The sequence below is a fragment of the Eubalaena glacialis genome, chromosome 20, assembly GCF_028564815.1.
Source record: "Eubalaena glacialis isolate mEubGla1 chromosome 20, mEubGla1.1.hap2.+ XY, whole genome shotgun sequence".
Taxonomy (NCBI): Eukaryota; Metazoa; Chordata; class Mammalia; order Artiodactyla; family Balaenidae; genus Eubalaena; species Eubalaena glacialis.
The window spans coordinates 21,630,781-21,648,936 of record NC_083735.1 but is presented as its reverse complement, the minus strand read 5'-3'; the positions used below and the strand labels follow the sequence as shown (position 1 = coordinate 21,648,936).

Sequence of the window (18,156 nt, the reverse complement as noted above, 5' to 3'; positions counted from 1 at the left end):
TATACGGATAATTTGAACTGCAGTATAGATAATGGACTGGAGACAAAGAAACCAGTTAGGATGATGTAGCAGTAATTTGAGCAGGAGACTGTGGGAAGATTAAGAGGAACGGCATGAGAAATATTGAGGATGTAGAATTATCATTTCCATAACAACTACTCATTACAGCTAAACTCACTGGTGCTTTTTCTACAGTGTGCCCAAAGTAAAGATGGATTCCAAATCTCTAAATTTTCACCTGAACTTTCTAGAACTATGATTAGTCCACAGGTATATAGGCATGGAACAACATGCATCTAACAGCAGTTTTTTTTTGTTTTTTTGTTTTAAATTTATTTATTTATTTATTTATGGCTGTGTTGGGTCTTCATTTCGGTGCGAGGGCTTTCTCTAGTTGTGGCAAGCGGGGGCCACTCTTCATCGCGGTGCGCGGGCCTCTCACTGTCGCGGCCTCTCTTGTTGCGGGGCACAGGCTCCAGACGCGCAGGCTCAATAATTGTGGCTCACGGGCCCAGTTGCTCCGCGGCATGTGGGATCCTCCCAGACCAGGGCTCGAACCCGTGTCCCCTGCATTAGCAGGCAGATTCACAACCACTGCATCACCAGGGAAGCCCTAACAGCAGTTTTTAATAAACATTTTGCATTTCTGAAACATGTCTCTGATGCATGGATTGATTTCCTGTAGTTCTTAGAGCTTTATTCGCATTGCTTCAAAGTAAATGTAAACTCCTTCCTAAGTGAAAGGATGGGACTGTACGTTTGAGTGGTGAGTACTGCTTATGACTCACTCTTAACTGTCTGTACCTGTTTAACTGTTTTGGTTTCAAAAAGTTGCATGAGCAGAAGGTGAGGAATGCAGAAGGGTGTTCTCAAAGTGGCAATGGAATTCTGTGCCGCAAGAACCAAGGCAGCAGCAGGGGGTGAAGGTAAATATGTCACTTTGAACATAAGCAGTTTCGTCTGCTTCCTCTCACCTGGGTGCCCACTGACCACGACCCGGGGTTGTATAATAATTGACCTGCAGGAGAGAGATTCCCAGGCATCTAAAAGTGGCCAGCAACCTCGGGGGGAAATATTTGCTAATTTGCTAATAATTCTTCCAGAATCGAGTTTTATTGGTAAGTGGTTGAAATGGTAACACTAACTTCAAAACACTGTGCCATGTATAACTCCCATGGATTTGAAATGCAAAACAACAACATCAAACTTCCCTAGACAAGGTTATGATTCACCTTAAGTGTGTTGGCTACACCTCTTTGGTATTTTAAGCATGACTTTGTGGCTGCTTTATACTCCCTTCCAGTAGCGGGGGTCCTGGCTTCCACTAACACACATCTACTATTTCCTCCTTAGGAGAGACTGACTTTTACTTTTTCTGCCACAAGCCCCCATATTGTGTAGGAAACTATGGTGTGGCCATTTTGATTATTCACAATATCCTGTTTTGGTCTTTCAGCATAAACCATAGATTTGAAATGACTTCAATGTAGATTGATAACAAAGAGGAGCCTAAAAATGTTCCTTCCCCCTTAGAGCCTGTACTCTCCCAGTTCTCATATACTGTCCCCACCCATTCTTCCCTGCTTCAAACAACTTTATGTGCACCAGTTTTTGTTGTGATGATCGGCACGACAACCAGAGCACCAGCTGAGCGGAGCACAGTCCTCTGATTTTAGAAGGGAATGCTGGAGGCGCACACACTGAGCAGCAACTCAAACGCATCACTCACTCACTCACTCACTCACTCATGTATCAATACATCTCCTGAGTAAACGCGGTCCCCTTAAAAATGAAAAGATTTATGTGAAAGTTAGAAATTAAATTTCCTAATCAACTGGCTTCATGTAAGCAATACAGCTATTGCCCATTCACTCTCTATCAAGAACATACATTTTCTCAGTGGTCAGGGTTGGAAATTCAGGATTACAATAACTATACGGTATTGCATGGGAAAAATGGATTTATTTCCATTGTAAGTTGCCCAGGACAGGCCAATGTACAACTTTGCACGCTTTTTGTTTCTAGTCTAGATAGAATTTTAAGCATAAAAATTTAGTGCTTTACATGATTACTAATATGTTTAAAAGAAAAATTTGCATGAAGATGATGCTGAAATGGCTGGCTAGCTTCTTTTCTCCTCTGGCCTCCTTAAGGATTGCTCACAGTATGGAAATTGTTTGAAATACTTTTCAGCTTGTTTAAAATTTATCATGCCTCAACCCAAACACAGTGGACATTTGAGAGAAAGCACTTTGTAACTTCTAAGTGGAGAGAGATAATATTTATGATAAAAGTCTAGGTTGATCAAGGGAAAGAGTACAGAATAATTGAATTAAATGAAAATTCATGCCTCAGGAAAGAGCCATTTTTTATTATAAAACTAGAAAGCAAGAGAAGCTGAGAAAAACTTCACTTTAGACTCTATTTTCAGCTTCTAAAAATTTATATTTTTGTCAGCATATACCTGAAATGGTAGTTAAATTCTCAAAGATGTGTTGGGTTTTTTTTCCTGCACACAAAGTGGACGAATGTCTGAAATAGGAGGATAAAACATTTCCTTTCATCGTTCAAAAAAACCTTAATATTAGGTTTGTGTTACATTTCAATGTTGGCCAATTCTTTCTGATTACTTTTAAATTATAGCTTTTCCATGATAATATGCAAGTCAGCATCTTCCCCGTGGGGCAGCAACTTTGCATTGGTAACGGGACATACCACTATTAACACTCTAAATTACAGCTCCTTGGCCTTGTCAAGACACACACATTATTCCAGTTAAAGTGAAATGCAAGAATGTTTTAAGTCTCTTCCTGCTGGAACATTCCATGAACCTATGAAAAGCAAATTCTCCATCTCTCATCCCTTATCTGTCCGTAGGATGCTGCCTACAACAGACTAGTCGACTGAGCAACATCTTGCTTGTTAGGTAAATGAACACATGACAGGACATTCAACATCATGTGACCATCTTACAGCAAAATGAAGACAAAATGAAGGGGGTTTATTGAGGGATGGATTGAAAATTAAAGTCCCATCTACGCAAGGGCAAATACATACTGTAAGAAATTCCTCTGCACCAAGAATTCAGCTGTTTGTTTCTTAATGTAGGCTCTAGTCGGCTGCGTTGGCTCAAACTCCACTTCCCTGTGCCTTTGAGGGGTGAGGGTGTGAGAAAATGGTCCACAGGCCTCAAAGGTGATATTAACCACAGAGGCGGAGCCTGCTTCTGGTTTCCTTTGCACTCATGGGAGCAGAGCACCATCAGCTGACTTACTAACCTCCCTGCAATACAGACCACTTAGTTCCTGTGTGATCTGTCCTCTATTCCAAGTCTCAGTAGTGACTGTACTTACTGCAGGTAGCCAAATACCGCATCTCAGGTTGTGCTTGATTATTGCAGATATTGAAACTTAATTTATATGCATATACATGTATTCATTATTTTGTGTATTTATAAAATATTTTTTGTTAAGTGAACTTATTTTATCCTTAGATGTCCTGCTATAAGTTTGGGCTTTATATATTTCATAATTCTCTTAAGAAAAAGTTTAAGTCATTCAGAAATTCATAAATGGATTTTGTAGTATACATAGACATTTAATCTAAATAATATTTAAATTATAATGTCAGAAACGAACGCTGTTACCCAGCACACTGAACGTGAGCACTAGTCTTTCCCACTCCCAGTCTGCTGTGTAACAACACTGTGGGCAGCATCGTGGTTGAATGCTGTCCTCTGAACTTGTCATCCATCAGAGAATTCCCATTACTCATAGAACCTATGGGCTCATATTATTAAAGAATTTCTTGATTTATACTCAAGTAAAACGAAAATGGAAGCTTTACCTTTTATCAGATATTTATAAAGCATATTTCTCATCTGTTACATTCTGACTGAAACAACTTTGGGTACCTCTTTGAAGCACTCTAAAGAAAATTTCCAATTTCCAAAGGCCAGTACGTGAGTGGAATACAAAACATCACAATTGCAATTTAATTTTTAGCAAAAAATGAATTATCCTCTTGCTTTTACTTTTCATGCTTTTAGGTAGTTATGCTTTTAAATAACTTTGTGACAGTCATCCTTAATTATAAAAAAATTAATAGCATTCCCTACATGATTCTTACATATCTATGAGGGTATGACAGTTAGTGGGAATCACTCTCTCTTCTCATCATTAATTTATAGTCGAACCATTTTGTTGATGCTTTAGTCATCAAGCAAATTTCCGTAATTCATTTCACTTTTCTGCTAACTAATCAAACACTAGCTGGGGAGCAAATGAACATGGCTAGCTAGCATTTTTTTCAGAACCCATTAGTATATTGAAACCTAGATTTTGTATTTATTTATTTAAGATAAAGTGAGCCCAGAAATTACTTAGCTAAAATCTAAGTTTGAAAACAGAAAGCTGTTTTGCCAAAGCTAAAGTCTGGCATATGAAGTACCGTCCATCCTCTTTTGATTTTCATATCACCATGAAATATTCTGTAAAAAAAAGACCTTAGCATTTAAAAGTGTCTGTTTACAAAATGGCCTTTTGGAAGTATTTGCTTATTTCACTTATTTCCTAAGATTTAAGTCTGTGTATTTAAAAATAAAATTGTATTTCCCAAGAACAGTTAAAGTAAGCACAGAGAGATCCCTCTCTCTCATTCTCACAAATGCAAAGTCTTTTCATCCTTCAAAGCTCAGCTCAGGCACCCCTTGGTGAAGCCTTCCCTGACCTCATCTGGATGGGGTCCCTACCCTAGCTTTTAAAGCTCTAGCTCCACAGATCTTAATACTTTCTACCTTGGATTAGGTTGAGCCAGGATGTTTCTGTACTTGTGGTTCAAAACCTAATATTACATTAGGTTCTAATAGTAATAGCTGTTAAAGTTAGTTTAACTGATTATTTTATTTGTTATTTTGGTTACATTGCCCCTACTAATGTGTAAGCTCCTTCAGGTAAGGATGCATATAGGATTCTTATTCACATTCTACACCATACACGGCAAAGTGCATAGGGGGAACAGAAGGTACTTAATATTTATTTAGTTAATGAATGCATATTCCAGACTCTATTCTATAATGATAATTAGATAGCAAAGATGTACATGTGATTTGACTTACTTTCTAAATTCTCTCTCAAATGTTGTCAGTCTTTTTCCACAATTATTCCCAGACAGTTCAGCTTATTCTTAGATCTGTAACTAGAGCAATTTAGTAAAACAAACAAACAAACAGAAAACAACAACTGCTACTACTAATAGCTGAAGTCACATGGTGTTTACTATGTGTCAGGCACTGTTCTAATTACTTTATACATATGAACTTATTTAATCTTCCCAAGAACAAAATGAAGCATCCCATTATACAGGTGAAAAAACCAAGGCACAGAGACAGTAAGCAACCTACGTGATTACAAAGCTGTGAGTGAGGGAAGCAGTTTGCTTTTAGAGTCCATTGGCTTAATTACTTTGTTCTATGTATAGCACCACAGTGTAGAAGCTGTGGAGATTTACCATGGGCTGTGAAGCATTGGAGGAATCTCCAACTAAAGTAGCTACTATACCCTGGTTGACTATATATACTGTGACTAGAGATTCCACTAACACTTAACCTATTCCCAGATCTAATTCTGCAATTCTTCAGTTATTTATCTGTCAAATCTTCACCTCAAATTTTGGTTAAGTAATGGATTGTTCTAGTGGTTGTGTTAGGTAGCGCTGAACAATATTTTCCATCTCATTTAATAACCCTAACGACCTTGTGATATAGGGACTGTTGTCTCCATGTTTCAGGGACATATAAAATGCCCACAAATTAAATAACACCCCTCAATTTAGACGATGCTCCTCCTCATCACAGCTTAATTTCTTGGTTAGAAAATCAAGCTCAGACCAAAGCTATTCATTTCCTAGACGAAATAACGGTGCTATTTCAACTTAAAAAAAAAAACAAAACCTCTGGGTTAGCTTTCAATGTATATGAAAAGCAGTATATCCTTTTGAAGTTTTACTGGCTCAAAAAATGGAACCCAAAATGGAAGAGGTTCATTAATCACTAGTTTTATTCCTATGCCAATGTAGAAATAGAACTGAAAGAAGAATAAAAGTGGACTTTCCTATTTGCTTGTATTTCCTTTGAAAATTGTGAGGTTATCTCTAAAGTACCACTATAATTTTCTTGACAGAAAATTATTTGTGGAATAGAGATCTTGTTGGCAGCAGGGATAAGTACTTTATTTCTAAGAACATGAGCCAGAAAATGAACCGATTCCACTGGCACCATTATGCTTAGTGCCCAGATAACAGAGGCAGGGCTCTGTGTTGTAGGTTTTGCTAGTTATCCCCACTTTTGTGGATACTGGCATTTCTTCGAGGGAGGCAGCCAAAACGTATGCTAGTTTAGTTGGTATTAAAAGATTAATTAGTTGGTCCTGGTTTATAGTAACAGAAATCCATCAGGAAGAAACTAAATCAGTTTCACTATTATGATAGCCTCTAATGTGCAATTGGCTCTGAAATACCCATTAATTATTTAAAATAACATCATAAAAGTTTATTAATTCTTGCTCCAACAAAAGCTGATGCTGGGTTAATGTGAACTTATTAATGATCTCGTTACTAATAATGTAAATTTGCAGTTTCGGTCCAAGTCACTGCTTGGATCAGAGGCCCATCACACATCATAACTACTTTTTTTTCAAAAATATCTGGAACAAGAAACGTTTCAAATCTAATTGTTCTCATTCACAGTATATTTTTCTGCCTTAAAGGCATCTAGCATCAAATCTCCCTACTTTATGTGGTTTTCACAACAGAAATTAAAAATAAATTTACTGTTGTCTGGCACTCTCTGAACAAAAGTCCCTCTCTCTCCCTTATTCATTTGTCTTTTAATTTCTTACTCTGTTATTCCTGTCATCTCTCTTCTACTCCCAATGTCCTCACAATGACATTAACCAGAAAAACTAGAGATTTTCTAAACCAGTGGCCTCCCAACATTTTTGATTATGTACTTTTCAGGGAGGATGTGTATGCTATTTACTTATAAATTATAACATATACTTTCATTTAATATATCATATGTCTTATAAAATATATACAAAATTAAAGGATAAATTACAAATAAATGTGAACGGATATTCTAATATTTTCCTCCTTACACTCACCCTTGCCCACTCCTTTCAGGAGACAACTGAGTAGTTTCTAAATAACGTTTGCCACTCAGATTGCTATATAACTATTTAGTGACAATTAATTGTTTTGTGGCAAAGGGTAATAATCATCTCAAATTTGAAGGTTGCCTCAGAGACCCAGATTTTACATAATTCTTTCCTCCCTCTTGTCCCCTCATGCCCTATTTTAGGATGGAAATAGCAGGGAGAACAGAGAGGAGATTATGGATAACTGACCACTGATTTTGGTTGTATGACTTCATTTCTTCTGTATCCTTATGACTTGGGTTCTTGACTCCTGATACTGTCTTCTGAAAGTAAATCCTTTACCATGACATGGCTATTCATTCATTTAAACACTTATGAACAGGGTTCTAAGCTCTGAGATGGATGCTATAGACACAAAATTAAATTGCTACAGACATAAAACTCTCCCCAAATGAGCTGACATTTTCGTTAGCAGTGGTGGGATCAGATGTATTTGCAGTAAACATTCTAATAGGAATAAGTCCTCTGTGGGTGAAGAGAATCAAGCAACTAACTTGGCTGAGGAAACTGGGGAAAGTCCCTCCAAGGTGAAGACATTTGAGGATCCTGAAATATGAGCTTATCCGGTCTTCACCTTCAGCCTGGTGGAGACACAGCCCATGAGGGCTGGCTCTGGTCGGCAGAGTTCCTCCTGTGAAATGGCAGGAAATATTATTTGTCTCCACCTGCTCTGTAATTGCAGAAGTCAAAACCATGTTACTTGTCTCCTTGTTAAACCTGTGCTGGTGATAACCATAACTGCATCATGTTGAGATAGAATCTGATTCTAGCCTCCTACAAATCCACTTTTTGTCAAGGAATTGTATCATTGCTTTTTCTTGCAATTGACTGGTGCTTCTCTTGGTACCCTACTTTAGCCCATCCTTCTCTCTCTCTGTCCCTCTCTGTCTCTCTCTCTCTCTCTTCCTGTTTTCCTTCTTCTCCCTGACCCTACTCCTCCTGTGCCCTCACTCCCCTTCTCTCTCACTAATGCTTCCTGCCTCAGTGCTGGCCTTATGTGTTAGTCAAACAAAAGCCTTATTTGGGGACTTCAGCAGTGTTTCAGGGATTATATGCTTCACAATGTAAGGAACTCTACCATCTGGCTCATGGTGGTGTACCACGTCCACAGAACAGGACCTGGGATATTGAAGATGCTCAATATTAATTACTGATTAATTTTACCAGACGGTATATCTAGTGTTATCCTGTATCATATAATTAAATGTTTTTGCATTTTTGGTTGGATTTAGGGGAATTATGTTTGCTATGAGGCAAAATATTTGAGCCCCAAATACCTGCAGAAATATTTTTGGCTTTCTAGTTGTTTATGAGCCAAAAACGCAGGTTAAATAGCATGAAAAAATCTGATGGTTTTCTGTGGCTTAACACACAAAATGAGCTACTCACAAAGGTACCAGCTTTACCTGGGACACAAATCCAGTTAAAAATATGGCTGAGAAGACCTGATGTTATCCATCTACACATTGACTTTCCACCTGGTAACAACTTTTCTCTGCCAGCCCTAATGTTAGAACTAGGGAAAAAGGTTTAAAAACAATACAATCTGCTCAATAAGCCTGTGTCTTTAAAACCAGTGTGACCTTCATGTAAAATCATACTGTCATTATGAATCTATCTGCAGAGCTGTGTATACTTTACTCTGTTTCCCATCCCTTCCCTCTTTGTCAACTGATACTAGGCTTATTAACAAACTAATTCTTCCACTAGTCCTTGCTTTCATTCAGTGTTGGGGCCACAGCTTAACCATCTTTTAGGTTTTTATTTTTTAGACAATTTTTCCCTTCCCTTTAATATTTTTCTAGCTGACCTCCTATCTTGGTCCATTCCATCTTCTGCATAATTTACTATGTTCTTTATGTCACCCATTGGTCAATGTTAGCTTTCTCATGCTACAAAACCCCCATATAGGCATTCAGGAGATAGAAAGGATCAGGAAGGTTATAGCAAGAAATGAGAAAGTCTTTTCAGGTATAGGTGTGCTTTTATCAAATACGTACATATTTTAAAGATAGGGTAAGGAGATAATATTTGATTTTTTTCAGTCATTGCTAATCAATGTATTACATTTGTCCACAGGTAAAGTACAGTATATACAGTATAATATTTTGGTCCTGAGCAATTTTTCCATAAGAAAGAGTATAGCATTTGATCCACATCACTTCCACACATAAAATAGTTTCCTAACATGGAAAGGTATTCTGCAGTGTGAAGTTAAAGCATCAAGGATTTATACAGATACCACAGAACACATACACAGCCTGTTTATTTCATTCACAACATGCCATGATATACTGGAATATATTTATGTTAGGTGTTGTTCCTCAACATATTCATGTTATGAGTTATCCTTCAATAAATATTTTCTCTTTCTTCTTTGATAATAGAATTTTCAGCAGACACCTTGCCCAGGATGCAGACTCCATTTCTCAGCCCTTATTGCTAGGTGTCGCCATACAATTAAGTTCTAGCACATGAAATATGAGGAAAAAAAAAGAAGTGTACTCTTTCTGGGTCTTGCCTTGCCTCTGGGTGTGGCCATTCCTGCACCCTTTCCTCTTCTTACTGATTTGAATATGGATAAAGGCTCAAGGTGGCAGAGCAGTTGGATAAGAGGGTCTAAGGTATTGAAAACATAAGGCCTACATATTGTTCCAGAACTACCTATACCCAATTATATATGTGTGAGAGAAAGATGTTAGTCAAGCCACTTTTATACTGGTTTTCTGTGACAGCAGTCAAATCTAAAGCATAAATGATACAGTTTCGTTGGCTGCTGGAATGTGAGGTTTTGTTCAAATGTGGAATTAGGTGTCTTTTCAAAGTTCAGATCATTTTTATATTATCTTTTGTGTTTATTTTTCTTGGTAATATGGAATATGCTTTATGAAAGCCAATAAAAATATTTTATATATTTATACAACTATTATGGCTATTCAAAAGTTTGGGAACTATTTAAATAGTCTCTAGGGAAGACTGAATTTTGGACTGTCTTTAATTAGTAAACCACCATCAAGAACAAATACACTAGTTCTTTAAAAAAAAGTCTAACCTCAAGTCTTTCCCTACATATTTTCCATCTTCACATCTCATTTGGTTTGAAGAGACCACTTCTTAGACTGTCTCCCTTCTCCACATTTCTTTGGAATTTGTCTCTGAGAATTGCTCTTAACCAGCTGCCTTACCCCAAAGACCCACCCACGCCCTATAAGCGCTGGTCATATGCCACACGATCTTCCTGGCTCGTTTACTAATGTCTGCTCATGATTTATTTGGTTTCCCTTTGATTTCAGTGGCTCCAATTTAATGATATATTTCATCATATTTAAGGAAATTATTAGCTTAAAGGTCAATATTTACACATACTACAAACGCAGTCATCTCCAATTGACACTCCTAATAAGTATGTGTGGCTATCCTTAGTGGCCAGAAATATCATTGGAAAACAAGAAAAAATACGTCATGCTGAGCAACAAATGCCTGCCAATATTTATAGGTTTGAAGGAATGATAATTTGTATCTAAAGTACAATGATATCTCTAGAGTAGTAGCTCAGTGCATTCTGAGCATTACCCTTATAAACTCTGTTTTTGCTTTCTTTTTTTTTTTTTCAAGTTTTAGAACCTGATTTTATCCTGACTCCCTCCCACAAAAAATTCATGTTCATAAATTCTATGAAGGATTTGGTTCACTCATATCAGATAATGAGCTGATTAAAGTTCCGTAACTAAAATTTTATTAGTTTATATTCTGTTTCACCTTTCTAAGCTCTTAATCTCAAAGCTGTCACAGTGGTTGACAAATAGTTTAAAAGATACAGACAACTAAGCCAACTCTTTTCAGAATCAGTCCCCTAACACTTTAGACATGAAAATGGGGTCCATGTGTCTCTCCAAAAGGTTTATCTGTTTTAAACTAGTTACACTGGCATTAGAATTGGAGTAGTTGATTGAAACTTTTGTTGATATTTTGAAAAAATTCATATTTGTTTTCATTTCATAAGAGTAATAATAATCATAATAACTATATAGATAAAGGGTTGTTTTGTGCCATGCAGAAAATGCTTCAAATAGTTTATATATCAAATATTATTTTGTTTTTGTACTTCTGTTCATTGTATGCATTTCACCCAGAATACTATCACCTTTTATAAAAATTATATAGGCTAAAAATTGAAAATCCCCTGCTTCTATCCTTTTACTTCCATTCTCTCAAAGTAATTGCTGTCAACAATTTTGTGCCTATTTATCTAGAATTTTGCATATTCTTATTTAGTCATCTAGAGAGGTTTATAACCCATCTATATTTCTATCTGTATCTGTATCCACACATTTCATCATATAAGGTTGGGATGTGCTACAAATATTGGTCTGCCACTGTCTTTTTCTACATATACTATATCATGAGCACCATTCAGTTAGAGCACATGGATCTCACTCCATCTTTTTCATGGCTGCATAGCATTCCAAACTATAGATTAAACAATCATTATACATCCTTTATTGATGGAAATTTGGATTGTATCTTTTTTGTCAGTAACACATAATACAATGATGAACATCTCTGTACATATATTTTTATGAATTTATTTTGTTTTTTCTTTTGGTAAAGTTCTAAAATGGTTAGTGCACAACTTAAAGGTATTTCAGCACTCATTCAGCATCAGATAGAACAAAAATGCCTACACATTTTGCTTCTAGAGGCTTCTCCCATAATCATACTTCCCCAGAGTAAATTCCAAACCTGAAACTTTGCATTTAATCTGTTTATTACAAAGCATCCCAAATGAGTTGTAGAGTCAAAACAAATACTCCACCAGACAATACCACAACACTTTAGAATGATGAAATGCTTAAAATAGAATATTTAAGTTAGAACTTGTAAATGAGATATAATTATGGCTCTTGTAATGCAACTATGCTATAGTGACATGTCCAAGAGCAAATTCTTTCCAGCATTCTTAGTATTGATATAAATGTCCAAGTGGTGAGCATATGTTTCTGGAATGTTTAATGTTTCCGTCGGCAGTTGGGCAGGGTTTGTCTTATTTTAGGGAAGCTATGTCATAGGTCAGTTAATACTTTCTTACGTCATTATTACATTCCCTCCAACAGATTTGATAGACTATATGGACATTTCTGAAAAAGCGACCTGAGCAGTCCAATCATAACAACATTATGCAGCATGAACTTTTTAATACAATTTATGTAAGGAAGGAAGGGTTCGCCAGAAGCACAGAAAGCTCTGTTGGCATGTAGTTTGAGCACATTGATCTTTGCTGTAAAGTCTTTGACTTCACTTTAACTTATGACACATTACTGATCTAGTTTGTTAGCAAAACTGCAGTTTATGGAAACCAGATTTCTTCACCAAAAGATAGTTGAAGATTTTTTTTTTCTCATTGTAGATAGCCCCAGTTGAACAGCACTAAGAACCTTAGTTTTGCCTTAGGAGAATAGGAATTATGGATTAGTATTATATCAAGAGAAGGGCAAGGATGTTGCACCAAAGTGTCCAATCTGCAGGGTTTTTTTGATGCCAATGGGCATGTTGGATTTACAGAAGAAATTTTACTTGTATTTACATCAGGATTATAGAGTACCACAGTGTGGGAAGAATGTTGGGGAAATCCTAAAGGTATGACAAACTTTGGTCAAGAGTTCTCTAACTAAATCATGATCCATGTAGTTCCTTCCAATCCTTGTGTCTCTCACTTGGAAACTTCTTGGGGGATCATGGCATCTACAGGATTACTCAAAGGTGCCTCAGCATAAAAATTTACTTCAGTTATTCATCCTTTTTGGTCAAGAGTTAAAAAAAAATTTCATATAGCTATGGATAGCAAATGTGCCAGGGTATCATTTAAAATAGCATTAGCATATTTGGGGGGAGGGGGTACTGTTGCCTTGGTATATGCAAAGGGCTCATTTAAAATATGTGATTTATACCACTTTTATTATAATAAAATATACTTTTTAAAGGGAAAAAGAAGCAAGCTGAAATAAACAATTTTAATTAAAAATTACCATGACATTCTTTCTAAAAATTAGAGATCACTCTTTAGATAGGCTTTGAACTATCTGGTGGCTATTTAATTCCAGCCAAAGAAAGTGAAACCAGTTCTGTCTTCAACACAATTCCAAAATAGAATGTTCATGAACCATTATAAATATTGTTAGTGAAATGGATAGGTTATCCTGTTTTAATTTTTACATATTTTGATGATTTCCCCAAGAAGATGCTCTTTGAGTCATACAGCTACACTACTGAGCAAAAGAAATGTCCACATATCTTTTTAACTCTAGCAAAATAATAAGTGACAGAAACAAGGATATTTACAAAATTCCAAAAGCCAGATAATAGGTGCATGTGTCTTACCTTTCTTTTACGAAGTCTGACTTGGTTATCTGTGGGTTCATGGGTGGCCAGAGTCTCCTTTATGTGTAAACACTGCATGCCATCTCCTGAGTTGACCTTTGGAAGACTTCTGTTTTGATGTTCTGAGAAACCACTCTTCTCCAGGCCATTTTCAGCTGACATTCCACTAGGGCAGGAAGGAGGCTGCAGAAGGCAGCTTCCAGAATCTGTTTTTAATAATGGCAGTCCTCTGTCTGTACAAGGAATAGCCAAGAACTCATCTTTTACTGCACTGCAGGTGTTTCTTTCATGTTCATCTTTAGGGAAGTCGGGTTTCCTTCGATGCTGAGCAATTACAGCAGAATTAAGCAATTGCTTTTCCGGCACAATATCTTTCACATTCAAAGAATCACATGCATTCATTTTGGATGCATCTTTTATTTCACTTAGGCTTATATCCTTACAAAGCTCCAGGCTTTTACTCACCATGTCAACAACTTTTCTGTCCCCCTTTTCCTCTACCAGCACTAAACCAGCTCCACCAGCCATTCCCCAGGAGTCATAAGAACCTTGGTTACTTTCCATGATGGGCAGCGTCTTTACTAAGGAGCCTGCTCCTTTGATGCTATGTTGGTCTGACGTTTTAGGCCCTTGAGTAGTTAAAATCTGTTTATCATCTGTAAGATATAGATCAGAATCAGTATCCTCATCAGAAACATGCACTAGTGTTTCCGTGCTGGCCTCCAGAGAAAGAAACTGGTCTTCACCTTCATGGCTGTCATCTTCATCCACCTCCTTTGAAATGTGACCCATTGGCCTCCCAGGAATATCTCTCAGCTCTGAGCCATGACAGCAGTCTGGTAGTGAAACACACCTTTCTTTGCGGTCCACATTTAGAGTTGCATCTTTTTCCATACTTGCCTGCAAGCTGTCAGCTACGAGTCCATGATGACATGCTGTGTTACAATCATCAGAATTAAAAGGCTGTCCCATCCACTGGGTCACATGTTCTTCCCAGCTTCTCTTTCTGATAGCTACAGACATGTCATCGTAGTTTAACAACAGATAGAGAGATACCTTCCATATGAGACTAAAGGAGATGAAACGATGAAAGATTACTTCAAATTCACTGATTGAAGAAGAGAGTAAGTTTTGTCATTGCACCACCTATTAAAAAATTAAAGAAATATACATAGTTCAGGATATAGTTCTAAAGTCAAAATATATCTTGGAAAAGAGAGCACTTAAGCTGTGCTATGAAAGATTCAGAGATTGTATAAAGCTTCTATTTAATAGCCTTAATAAGGTTATTTCTTTAAGAAGCAGCCTAATAGTAGAAGACAATTTCACATTCAATATTTCTGGTCAAAAATCATTAACAATACTTTTAAATGCAGCTGGATTGATTGATCTATTAACGAATAAAGGTATACATATTGAATATTTAAAATTCCATTAGGAAAATATTTGGATTGCTATACTTAATAAAATTCACTGGAAGAAACTAGTTGCTCTAGCTTAGATGCTTTCCTGATTTACTTTTGTGGACACAAATCATTACAGAAATCTATTGGCTGTTTGGTTTGAATTGCACTGAAGGCCACCAGGGAACTGTTCATGCAAAACTTGAGCTATAGAGACAGCATGTGTAATGTATTAGTGTGTGAAAGAGCTAATACAGATCCCAAACTACCAGAATGCATTTACTCCAGGGAGTGACTAAGAAACATGGAGTAATCCAGTTTAGCTCATATTAACACATAATTCATGCATAAGAAAGCATAACACACACCACTTAAAACGCCTTAGGATAAATACATTTACATGCATCTCATTGCTGCTACGACCGGCTAGCAAGCTAGTACTGTTGAAGCTTAGAGAAATTAAATAACTTGCCCAAGGTCATACATCTAGGAGGTAAGCCTGGATTCAAAGTAGGCCCCGGTTCTAAGACCCAGGCTTAGAGAGCCAACAAACTTCATCCATGGAATGTGATTCTACTGCCACCTCTTCCCTCCACACATCTTTAGTAGATATAAAATCTAAACTCTTCAGGCAGGAATTCGGGTGACCCAAAAAGAAGATGTGAGCATGATAAGACAACTGAAATAATTCTTCAGAAATTTCAGTCTCATTCTCTTTGGCTTCTAAGGAGTTTAGTTTGTATACTTCTGTTAGCATTTGGCCATAAAATTTTAAGTAAACAAGAAAACCAGACATAAGATAAGGTCAGAATATAAACACATTCCAGGTATCCATCCTTTTTGCCTTAAATTATTCAAAGCCTTAGCTAAAGGCAACAAATTATACCAGTGTAAACTCAACCTTATAAAAATGACTAATCCAAATGTTGTCCCGTGATGAAACCTAACGACTGGACTGTAAAAGAAAAATCTTATTCAAGAGCAGACACTTCCAGTTTTTACACCACACAAGAACTGTCAGCACATAACATGGGTTGGCTTATTGATTTCAATCATAAACAAGATTAACTGAAGTGCTGGTTTTGGGTCACTTCAGTCTATTGAAAAGGACTCTGACTCCCCACCAAAAATCGCAAGCTATTCTGACTAAGCACATGCCAGAAAGGTAAATATTCCCATTTTGTAAAGACCAGGAATGTACTAGAATTTTGGTATCCCAGACTGACCAAATATCATTCTGGTTACTATTCCGTTTCTTTAAGGGTCTGTGAGTATCTTTGAAAATGGTCAGCATTCACATTTTCCATGTTGGCATTCATAAGAAAATATAAAGTCCCTGAATTCCATGCATAAGTCATTATAGTGTGGGAGGCTACGGAAAGTGGAAAAAACGCATAGATGCAGGCCAGAAAATTTCTGCTTTCATGGGCAAATTTGGGTTGTAATAGGGCGGTTCTGTTTTAGATGCTTTCTTTTCTTTATTTTTATCCAGTGTAGAAAGAGCAGGCTAACTTAAGAAATGTCAAGTGGTATTAGTGTCATACCTAAGCCACATTTACATTTAAGTTGAGACAATTCTGGTTTTCTTTCTCTGATGAAGAAGGAGAAAGAGTTTTATTAACCCCTTGGGGAACAGATTACATAAAATTTTTGCCTTTAAGTCCTTACCATAATATTAATTAGCTTACTGCACTCAACCTTGGCAAGTAGGTAAGTATTTTATTTTATTTTTTTTTGGATCCATGAAGCTTTTGGGGTCTTAAGAAACCCAGGTTATACCCCGTAGTTGCACAGTGATTTTATTTTATTTTATTTTATGGCATGAAGGTTGCTAGTCTTTATTTCTTTCTTTCTTTTTATTTATGGCTGTGTTGGGTCTTTGTCTCTGTGCGAGGACTTCCTCTAGTTGCGGGAAGCGGGGGCCACTCTTCATCACGGTGCGCCGGCCTCTCACTATCGCGGCCTCTCTTGTTGCGGAGCACAGGCTCCAGATGCGCCGGCTCAGTAATTGTGGCTCACGGGCCTAGTTGCTCCGCGGCATGTGGGATCTTCCCAGACCAGGGCTCGAACCCGTGTCCCCTGCATTGGCAGGCAGATTCTCAACCACTGCGCCACCAGGGAAGCCCCTAGGTAAGTATTTTTATAACATCAAAGGAAGACAGTTCAACAAGTTCTGAGACAATCTAGCCGCAAAGAGAGATTATAAATTAGATAGATTTGACACAACATTAACTCCTTCTGTCCTAATTTCTAATCTACGTTCTTTGGACATTTCCAAATCATTCCTGTGAATTTATAGTGTCTTTATTTTGAAGACATAAAATTTCCTAACTCTCATTATGACCATCATCACTACAGTTTGAATGTTCATTCCATATCCTGTGGTCTGATAGATTGTTTTAAAAACTTTATCTCAACAAGCTTTCTTACTCATACTTCCTATTTCAATTCTGATTTGTAAGATTTATAGTTAAAACCTGCCTTCAGGATCTAAAGGCTGAACACCGTATTAATTAAAATATATTGTCCATCACATCGGAGTATATTGGCCCCATTTTCTAAGTCATCTGAATTGACTAGAATCTGTCCTGTAAGATTTAGAAGTCTTTGTAGAAGACCTCACTTTCCCTTTGAGCCTTCTCACCAGGCTGCCTTGTTCAAAATTATATTTCTAATTACCGACTACTTATTTTGCAAACTTCTACTACTTTTTCTTGTAATCACTTTTATGCAGTTTCATTCAGAATGAGCTCAGCTGCTGAGGATTTGGATGAAGGATCTGGAAAAGTGTAAGTCATTCCAGGGTGTTGATTTTATGAAGTGAATTTCCATGGGGATTTTTCACTTCTTAAATGCATGTGTTCAAACACCACTGAATTAATATTACAAGAAACTCTATGTACCTCTAATTATGTAATGATTCTGGAAAATATTTGTGAAATGCCCACATTTGCTTTTTGTGATATTAGTGCATAGGCTGTTTAGACACAGAGTGATTTAAAATTTATTGTTTGGGTTAATTTCATAACACCACTCTTTAACATAAGCATACAGTGGCATGCAGTGTATATTTTAAAATTAATCAAAATTGAATTACTGTACTAAAAAACAATTGAAGATATTCTAGTTTGAGACTCCCTGACCTATGTCTGACATCAAAT

At 36.9% G+C, this 18,156-nt stretch overlaps 1 protein-coding gene across 2 annotated transcripts in view; it reads right to left on the bottom strand.

Annotated features, from left to right (window-relative positions):
- Positions 1 to 14,678, bottom strand: part of DLC1 (DLC1 Rho GTPase activating protein) — a 393,570-nt gene extending 378,892 nt beyond the window's left edge. Inside the window, exon 1 of one of the 2 annotated variants that reach the window (XM_061177544.1) lies at positions 13,593 to 14,678. In XM_061177544.1, the coding sequence (XP_061033527.1) occupies positions 13,593 to 14,615 (1,023 nt within the window). In that variant the 5' untranslated portion in view covers positions 14,616 to 14,678. The remainder of the gene's footprint in view (positions 1 to 13,592) is intronic. The other variant, XM_061177541.1, reaches the window with a different exon arrangement.
- Between the last annotated feature and the right edge of the window lie 3,478 nt (positions 14,679 to 18,156).